Here is a 10,817-nt window from a genome sequence, read left to right as displayed (position 1 = left end):
TTTTATTAAGGGGAGGGAAACACCAAAATTTGAGGGGAAGGGAATGTTTAAGCCAAAATTTGAATGTTTAGGCACTAAATTGTGCTTCGGAAATAATCGCAATAATACCCGCGGCAATAATAGAAGTAACTATTGCGGTAATAAGCGCAAAAATCATCGCAGTAATATTTAAAATGAAAAACACCCCCCCTCCCGCCCTCCTCTCTCTTCCCTCTCCAGCTGATTTTGGCCCTTCTCTCTACAAAAGGCGGTAAAAGATCACGGTAAACAGTTAGAGATTTTCATAGTGAAACACTGCATACCGCACTCTCTTCCTTTTTGAAATTTGCGAGGTAATATGCACAGTAATAAGTGCGGTAATATACGCAGTAATATACGCGATAATAATTAAATTATTAAAAAATTTCTTTCCGCTCCCCTCTCTCCCCTTTGGCCACTCCATTTTTCTCTGTCTCTCTCTAAAAAAATGCGGTAAAGGACCGCAGTAAACATTTTGAAAGTTTCATAGTATCTCGTCTCCTTCCCCAAAAGATCAAGCTCAACCACAACCTTCATAGCTATAAAACTTTATTTTTCTTCATCTTAAAAGTTATTAATCACTTTTCTAAGTGCTCACCCTTATATATAAAACAAAAGCAATAAGAACATCTCTCCTACACACTCATCATGTAAACATAGAGACAATAGACACACACGGCTTATGTACACTTTGCACATGCATCTCTTATGAATATAATGTGAGCCTTCCAAACTAGATTCCAAATCATCCTAAATAGTCATACAAGTACTTTGGCTAGCTTGCATTGTTTGTCAATCAAAACCATGTCACATCTTTTAGTGATATCCATGCATGACTTTATTTGTGTAAATATTTGCAATACCACTATAGCATATGCGCAGTATTATCGCTCACATTACCGCAAAAAAACAAACAAACTTGAAATATAAAAATTTTCGTATGCGGAAAATACTGCGGCAAAGTTTGCGGTAATGGTCTAGCGGTAACTATCGCGGTAATGGCTGCGGCAATATTTTCGCAAACATTATCGCGCCTTTTGCTGCACAGATACCCGCAAACATTACCGCGACAGAGTTATCGCAAGCATTATCGCGACGGGATTTATTATAAAAAAACAGATGACCGTTTGGATTGTCCTTTGCAGGACCATCCAAAAGGTCATCTATTTTTTTATTTATTTTAGTTATTTTACAAAATTATTATTAATTACAACAAAATATCACAATTGGACAATACATTGAGCCAAAAAAAGATTGAGAATTTCACTTACATAAGTGGAATTACAATTGGGGGAGGTATTGAGCCAAAAAATGATAGGTATTGTATTTACATAAAGGGCAAAAAAAGCCCGCGTGTACAAAATAGAGTATGGTCATGTGGGATAGGGCAAACGGGGCCCGCGTATACAAAATAGAGGATGCTCATAGGGGAGTTGGCGGCATTTCACGTGGAACTCCTTGACTCTGCAAAACCATAAAAAAGAAACAATCAACACTTTGTTATTTAATATTTGATATAAAATCAACAATTTGATTATTTAGATAAGATTAAACTTACATGTTGCATACTTCTGCACGCATTTTCTAACTCCTCTCGAGAGATCATTTAATTTTCAAACAACCAACACCAAGTTTGATACTCGGTATGGTTCTCTCTATATCTCTGCACATCTCTGGTCGGGCGACTCATGGTAATGTTATACTGACAAAAAATAGCAACCAATTAATTAAATGAAAAACATTAGATTTTTTACAATAAAACTAATATTTTTACTTACATATTTGTCTTTCCAAACCGTTTTTCCTCCCGAACCATAATGCGTAGGAGTTTGATGGGATCTGGCCTCAACTTGACGCGTATACATCCTCGCACCCATTGCCCTTTCATCCTCTTTCTCGCCCATAGCGGTCTCCCACTCCACATCATGGACATTTCCTGGCCGATAGCTATGCTCTAGAGACTCCATTGTCTTCTTTGCCGCTCTCCTCACACTAGATTTTTTGTTCTTCAGAAATGTTTTGACATACTCTTGCAACCATTGCCTTGAGAATTGTTGCCCCTCAGGGTTGGGAAAACGCATGTGCATGGTTGTCTCTATATATGTGAGGTTGTAGGGATCTTGCTGATCAAATTTGAGAAAACAATTGATGTATGTGGAGTGGATTAATTGGTTGACGTGTGTGCGGAATCTCCTGCCCTGCACTGTCCCGAGATCCACCATACCTCCTCTATGAACCTTGTAGTATAACCCGCGAGCATCTGGTGAAGGTATGTCATGGTCTTCATCTTCTGCTGGAGCAGGGAGCGATGACTGTGGAGGAGAATTTGTAGTACTCCCCCCCCCCCCAAAACAACAACTAGCTCCGCTCCCTCGTCGAGATCGACCGGCGCTAGCGCGCGAGCTGCCCTGACGCTGACTGCCAGAAGAGCGCCGATGTGAATCTGGGACAGAAGGTGGGATAGGTGATGGATAGGTGGATGTCCGTGGCATCGGACCCTGTGGCGTCGCACCCAACGACGTCGGACCCTGGGGCGTTGGACCCTGTGAAGGAAAAGTTGAACTTGGAGGTGTAGCTGGAAAACTCTGTAGGTATGCAGTGCCACCAGTCGGAGTAGAGACCTCTGCTAATCCAAAAGCTGCTATCTGTGCCGGTGAATAGCGCTGCGTAAGGGTCTGTTGTGAACCTAACCACTCAGCCCGAAGACGCAATGTCCTCTCCACATCTGGATCGGTCACAGGTACGGCAGTGGACCCACCTAGAGCGTCCCGAAACCAGCCGAACCCTGATGATGACTGTTGAGGCGACGGCTGTGAATGATAGACAGAGAGAGCGTCAGGATATGACATCCCGTCTACCATGAAATCCTCAATGCTGCGAAAGCGTGGTGTGGAAGAAGAAGACATGGTCTGCATTTATTACGACAAAGATTAAACTAGGTATAAAATTTGAATATATGATTAAAAATTTACACATTGATTTTTTTCAAACATTGGATTCTTTATAGTATCCAATGTTGAAAGAATCCAATGTGTGTCTACAACCTATAAAAGAGTCTTGCAAAGCCTTGAGTGCTAATAAGATATTAGTGTGTATATTGACTAATAAGAGATTATTGTATTTATGATTAGTGTGACCGATTGCGCGATCACTTGGACGGTCATTGGGGCCTAATACGTCACCTACGACTTAATCATGGAGGTATGTTTCTATTTTTGTGTTGATTGTTGTTTAATTTAACATAATTAGTGTGTGTTTTAGTGTTGGCTTGTTTAATTGGCTTGTGCACACACTAATTAGTGTGTGTTAACATACACTAATTAGTGTGTGCATTGGCTTGTGTAATTGGCTTGTGCACACACTAATTAGTGTGTTTTAACATACACTAATTAGTGTGTGCATTGAATTGTGCACACACTAATTAGTGTGTGCATTGGCTTGTGTAATTGGCTTGTGCACACACTAATTAGTGTGTGTTAACATACACTAATTAGTGTGTGCATTGGCTTGTGTAATTGGCTTGTGCACACACTAATTAGTGTGTGTTAACATACACACTAATTAGTGTGTGCATTGGCTTGTGTGATTGGCTTGTGCACACACTAATTAGTGTGTTTTAACATACACTAATTAGTATATGCATTAGATTGTGCACACACTAATTAGTGTGTGTTAACATACACTAATTAGTGTGTGCATTGGCTTGTGTAATTGGATTGTGCACACACTAATTAGTGTGTGTTAACATACACTAATTAGTGTGTGCATTGGCTTGTGTAATTGGACTATGCATTGGCCAATTCCATTGGTCAATGCACACACTAATCACATACTAAATAGTGTGTGTATTGGCCAATCCAATTGGCTTGTACACACACTAATCACACACTAAATAATGTGTGTATTGGCCAATCCAATTGACCAATGCACACACTAATCCCAAACTAATGCACACACTAATTAGTGTGTGAATTGGCCAATCCCATTGACCAATGCACACACTAATCGCATACTAATTAGTGTGTACATTGACCAATCACATTGGTCAATGCACACACTAATCACACACAAATTACTATGTGTTAATGAGCACTAATTAGTGTGTGAATTGGCCAATCCCATTGACCAATGCATACACTAATCATGACACACTAATTAGTGTGTACATTGACCAATCACATTGGCCAATGCACACATTAATCACACACAAATTACTGTGTGTTAATGAGCACTAATTAGTGTGTGAATTGGCCAATCCCATTGACCAATGCACACACTAATCACACACTAATTAGTGTGTGCATTGACCAATCACATTGGCCAATGCACACACTAATCACACACTAATTAGTGTGTGTTAATGAGCACTAATTAGTGTGTGAATTGGCCAATCCCATTGGCCAATGCACACACTAATAACACACTAATTAGTGTGTGCATTGACCAATCACATTGGCCAATGCACACACTAATTAGTGTGTGCATGGCCAATCCCAAATTTAACATATTAGGTTATGCAAGTAATAAATTTAACAAATTTGACAAATCTAACAAGTTTAGATTTTGCAAGTAACTAATAATTAACAAATTTAAGTTTTGGTGTGTCTTTACTTACACTAATTAGTGTGTGCATTAGAATAATGCACACACTAATTAGTGTGTGTAAAGAACACATGCACTAATTAGTATGTGTAACTAGTGTGTAAAGAACGTACACGTGCACTAATTAGTGTGTGTAATTAGTGTGTGTGTGTGTGTGTGCATGCGTGTGTATGAGTGTATGCATGTGTGTGCGTGTGTGTGTATGCGTGTGTGTATGCATGTGTGTGTATGCGTGTGAAAAACTCAAAAAACATAACAGAACTTACATGGAATTGAAGCGCTTGTTGGGAGAGGGTAGGAGAGTGGAAGAGTAGAGATGGTGGAGAGTAGAAGAGTAGAGATGGAGGAAGAGCTCAAGGTTGTGAGGTTCGCGCTCTCGGCTTCTGTGGAGAAGACGATGAAATTCGAATTTTAAGGCTTTGATCTTCGCGGGGCACGCGGATGCCCCTATTTATAAAAAAAATTAAAATTTGATTTTTCGCTCCTATTACCGCATGGATTACCGCAATCATTACCGCGTCTATTACCGCGGCGCAAATTCGGGCCATATAAATAGATGGCCACGTTCTGACATTATTACTATTGATCCTCAAAATCTATTGGTACTATGTTTTTTATAAAATATATATAAAATGAAAGTATTCATAGTACTTTGAAAATGACATTTTTACCTAAAAGTTTAATTTTTACTTTTTACTGATATTTTATTAACATTCTTTGGTAATTTGATTTTAATTAGTGTATGTAATTTATTAATGTAGGTTGCTTGGGATGATTTTGGCCCATCCACTGAACCGGATAGATCACGGTGGTTGGCCGAGCGATTACCATGCCCATGCGTGCGGTGCAAATGTGCCATTGCTCGACTTCGACGGATATGCTTGAGCCATGTAGAAGATTATGGACTATGGGACGATCCTCGCAAGCGTGCACGGATGGAAACAAACGATCCGCGAATTGTAGCGGCTATTGACATCACCCCTCATTGGCGTGTGGTTGGTAGAGGAGGGGAAAGGAGGGTGGAAGAGCGCATGCGCCAAGAATCCATTAGAGAGGGAGGAAGCACATCAAATCAGCCAAGTACTGCTGCTCCCTCTTATCCGAGTGACCACATCCCATCTCCTTACGTGGATGCAGAAGACGACCATTTGCATAGAATGGTTGAGGATCTCTTTGCACGAGAGGAGGAGCATGAACCAAAGTGTGCATGCGAAGAAGCTTCCGAGCGAACGAGGAGTGAGCTACTCGATTCGGCACACACCGCACTATATGATAGATGCTCTTACTCCATTTTAAGGGCATCTCTCGAAGTCCTTAACCTTCAGGCGATGTTTGGATGGAGCAATGCTAGTGTCGACGCACTGTTGAGGTATGTATACAGATTGTGAAGGATGCTTGTGGAGTGCATAGATTAGCTTCTAATGTACTTTCTTCTTGTGATAGATTGCTAGGAAAGATGCTGCCAGCTGGCAATCACATGCCAGAGAACAGACGAAAACCCCACGAAGTGGTGACTGCATTAGGGATGGATTATGATCGCATTCATGCTTGCGTGAACGATTGTGTGCTCTTTCGTAATGAGCATGCCGATTGTCACACATGTCCATCGTGCGGGGAGCCTAGGTTCAAAGAAGGAATGCAGAGCAACAGAATTCCACGTAAAGTTTTGAGGCATTTTCCACTCATCCCTCGCATCCAACACATGTTTAGATCGAAGGGTACGAGTGAGCTTTTGAGTTGGCATACAAAAAATCGCTCCACATATGGTATTATGAGAGTGCCAGCTGACTCACCAGCGTGGAATCACATAGAGGACACATGGCCAGAGTTCAGGGATGAGCCTCGTCACTGGAGGATTGGGTTAGCTAGTGATGGAGTGAATCCATTTGGGCACCGCTCTACTTCATGGAGCACTTGGCCGGTGGTTGTTGTAAACTACAATATTCCGCCTTAGGAGGCAACAAAAAAGGGAAACATTTTACTATCACTTCTCATTCCAGGAAAGCACAAGGTAAAAAACATGGATGTATATCTGTAGCCTCTTATTGATGAGCTTCAAGAACTATGGAGAGGCATAGATGTCATTGACATTTCATGGCCACCACGAGACCGCAAAGCCGTCATCAAGTGCATCCTCATGTGAACCATGCATGATTACCCAGGATTTCGAGAGGTATCTGGTAAGTATGCACATGTTAATTGTACTCTTTGCTTTAGGTTTATCGTCTCATGTGTAACGTCTATGTGTCCTTATATATAGGTTGACATTCACTAAGATGTTTTATTGCTTGTAGTTTGTACTTCCCATAACTATTAGTGGTTATAGGGACACTAAGGTGAAGGCTGCAATATTCAAAGTGGGTGAGATTGTGAGGTAATGGGTTTTTTTCAAGTACTATATCATGTTGTGCATGCATGAACTTTGGAATTTTTTTTCATCTACTATATAACGTTTGCCCTGTAGATTTGTGAGCTCCAAGGAGATAGAAGTAGAAGCCATACCAGTAGCCCATCAGCTCGCAGTAGAGGCAGTGTGTGCTATTGAGGATGCATTCCCACGTACAATCCTTGTTAGCCAAATACACCTATTGCTTCACCTTGTTGAGGAGATTGCCATTTGTGGGGTGGTTCACTCTAGATGGATGTTCTTCTTGGAGAGATTCTTGAAGACTTTAAAGGATTTTGTTAGATTGAGGTCACAACCGGAGGTATGCAAAATAAATACAATATAGATAGCATTTATACGCTATGGAGTTACTAATAAAAATATGTGGTTTTAATGTTTTCAGGCGAGCATGGCAGAAGCTTGGGTGGTGCAAGAGGCATTTGTGTATGTCTCACAGTATCTCATCACAGTGGATCCATCATTGCCTCGTCTGTGGAGTGAAGAAGAGGATCCTAGGAAGCACTCAACCATTCCCAGTGGAAAAGGCTCACTCTTGGTCATGGATAGAGAGTTTCATGCCATAGTCAACAACTACTCTTTACTCAATGCCACTATCATGACCAAATGGGTCAATATGTACTTGGAAGCCCGCGCAGCTAGAGAAAGGGATAGAGATGCATGGAAGAGGTCCCATGGAGGTAGACGTGCACCCCCTTTTCCTAAAGAGCTTGCAAAATATCCTGACTTGATTCAAGTAGAGTGGATCCATAATGCCATGACCAATGCCAAAGCACAAGGAGAACAAATAAGCCCTAAAGAATGGGAAAATCACTTAATGAAATGCGATGCAACCTCTTATGCATTGTGATTGTAGGGTCTCATTTTCAACTCCATTTGGTCCGAAGGCCGACATTTTCGCACCCGCAAGATAGATGAGCGTCGGACCACTAATGATTGTGGCGTGATGGGAAACTTTGACACAACAACAGATGAGGTCAGATATTGTGGTACTATAGAGAGAATAATCAAAGTGGATTTCAGATCTTTTCACAAATTCCTCTTTGAGTGTCGATGGTTTGCGGGTGAGGTCAAAAGACATGAAAATGGGCTCCTTATGGTGGATTCCACCCAATTCCATCGGGAAAAAACTGACAACTTGGTGTATCCTAGTAGTTGCGAGTAGGTAATTTAGGCTATGTGCAATTAACTTAAATTAAAAATTTAAGTTATTTATATCAGCTTATTCTTAGTGTGTGACGTACAGGTCTTTTATGTGCCATGTATATATCAAAGAAGACTTTGGTATGTCATTCCAGTCATGCCGCGGGGTAGATCTATCTTTGCAGAGACGGACACTGAGCCAGTAATTGATCCCATCATACCATCACCACAAGATGCAGAGGAAGATGTAGTAGAAGTTGAAGAAGGTCAACCAAGCCTTGCAAATAGTCATCTTGAAGAGGAGGAAGAGGGAGAAAGCGATGATGATTCTACAGGAGGTGATGGAGAGGAGGAAGAATCTCTAAATTTGTTTATTGATTTGAATAATATGGGTCTAAATATGGATCCTAGTGCTTGTAGAGATCTTATACAAGATGAGAATTAATAAAACTCTCCATTCTTTCACTTGGTGTAGTATATGATTAATTTGCAAATGTTTCGTTATGTGCTTATGAATAGTATTTGTAATGGTTTTGTTGTAAGTTCAATGATTTATGTATAGAATTTTTAGAGTGAAAGAGAGATTAAGTGAAGTGAGCAAGCATTCTGGAGAGTGTAGGAGTTGTATTGGATTTAAATGGAAACCCGCAGGAAAGGGAGGGGGAAGGGGGTCCAGCCTGTCTTAGCGGTAATGTGAGCAGCAATAATCGCGAAAATTTACGCGGTAATATTTGCGATAAAGTGCCGTTTCAGCATCAAAAGGATTCTCTCTCCTCATTTTGAATTCCTCTCTCTTGTTTTGCGGTAATGGCCCGCGGTAAACACCACAATCTCTCATAGTGTACGGAGGGAATATCTAAGAGAGTTTCAATCACATAAAACACCTTAAAATGTTGATAACTTGAAACATTTATAGCTTTCAGAACCAATTATGTTCATTATAGACTTAATATACTTGACTATAAATAAATGTATATCAAGTGCTTGAATTATACCAATCTTATTGCTCAATGACACCACATTGCATATCATATGTGTTGTGCTAAGCTTCAACCTTATGAATTTGTAAAAAGTCATGAATAATGCTCTAGTTGCTCAACGTTGTACAACGTATATTGTGTCAAGCTTCAATCTTATGAGTTTATCTAAGTTGATAAATAGAGTTCTAGTTGATACCAATATAATCACACTGCGTGAAATATAGGTGCTTGCAGAGTCCTTCCTCCATGATTTAGCATATGAGCAAGAAGGCTAGCATAGAAGTTTTCATGTTGCATAATGGATAATGGTTTGATTAGGATAGTCTGGGAGAAATTAAGAGGGTAAGACAACAATGTAGACCACATCATCAGTTGACGTGAAGAATGTACACTTGTGATACTATACATTGGGTACTAATTACAATACAAATTGTAATGCAATAGAGGGTGATAGGTCAATTATACTTAGTATGTTGGAACTTGGAGGTGTACTATTGCATTGGTTGAATAGAGTTAGAAAATTATATGTCTACTACACATTCTGAGCTCATGAGAATTGTGGGCGGTCCTTGCCACATACCTCCATTCTTAGGCTCGTATGAAATGAACTTCATTTAAACTGATATACTTCACTGTGGCAATAATGAGCATCTAGCCTAATAGTAAGAATAATATTCCTAATCAAGGTCTGCAAGGCATGATTGTAGCTCAAGTGGATAAAGATATTGATCACTACTTGTGGTTAATAGTGATATTGGTCACTACTTGTGGTTAATGGTTAATTGTAGCTCAAATGGATAAAGATATTGATCACTACTTGTGGTTAATAGTGAGAGAAGACATAATTAGCAATAATGGGATGGCTAAATGATTAGAGAAGCCAATGGTATGCCACAGTACTGCCTTGCCTAGGTTGGTGAGGTGGAATGGGGCAGGGAGCTTCCATCATGGAGAGGCTAAGATATTAGCTAGGAAATCCAAATGGCTAACATCATGGTCTGCATTGCCTAATGAATTGTATGGCAAGTCACCATCCCCATCGTCTACATTGCCTAATCATGGATTGTGGGATACAATAATATGCCACATGACTAATTACTCGGAGAAGCCAATGGTATGCCACATGACTGCATTGCGGAGGTTGGTGAGGTCTCGGCCTTTAAGCGTGCGGCCGGGGCCTTCCACCATAGAGAAGGCCATTACCTGCCTTCTTGAAGCAAAGCGCTGGCCTGCTGCAATCTCATGAGGGGCGACCCACGTCGTCTCCCATCCCTTGGACGCGGCGCCCACACCTTCACTATCAGTACGCTTCACGTTTATTGTGGCGTCACCATCGCCGTCCTCTTCTTCTTCCCCTCCTCTTTCTGTATCCAGCCTTGCCGTGCAGCTCGACTTGGGGATTCCCATAGGAGCAGAAAACCTTTGCTCAATAATTACCCCGCTAGAGTGGGCCATGCTGCCCGCGGCGCTCTTTAATTTTGACTGCACATAGCTGCTCCTGCAGCTAATTGCCGCCATCTCTGCAGCCTCCCAGATGTCTTGCTCGGAGAGTTCAAGATCCGGGCCGCCATCGCCAAGATAGCCCAGCAAAGAAGTCTGCTGCGAGCCGGCAATGCAATCGATCGCCATAGCCAAGAAGCGCCTACAAGGGTACTGTATCATTGAGAGGT

The 10,817-nt window shown here is 41.1% G+C and overlaps 1 protein-coding gene across 1 annotated transcript; it reads right to left on the bottom strand.

Annotated features, from left to right (window-relative positions):
* Positions 1–9,194: 9,194 nt before the first annotated feature.
* LOC147429737 (uncharacterized) lies at positions 9,195–10,817 on the bottom strand. Its single transcript, XM_086495299.1, has one exon. It carries the CDS (start codon positions 10,807–10,809, stop codon positions 10,243–10,245), a length of 567 nt encoding a protein of 188 aa, XP_086351425.1. The 5' UTR covers positions 10,810–10,817; the 3' UTR covers positions 9,195–10,242.

This window comes from Adiantum capillus-veneris, chromosome 22 (genome assembly GCF_014529385.1).
Source record: "Adiantum capillus-veneris isolate H3 chromosome 22, ASM1452938v2, whole genome shotgun sequence".
Lineage (NCBI taxonomy): Eukaryota > Viridiplantae > Streptophyta > Polypodiopsida > Polypodiales > Pteridaceae > Adiantum > Adiantum capillus-veneris.
This window is presented reverse-complemented; position numbering and strand designations above follow the sequence as displayed.

Coding starts and splice junctions, on each gene's coding strand:
- LOC147429737 (XM_086495299.1), bottom strand. CDS start 10,809: ATGATACAGTACCCTTGTAGGCGCTTCTTGGCTATGGCGATCGATTGC.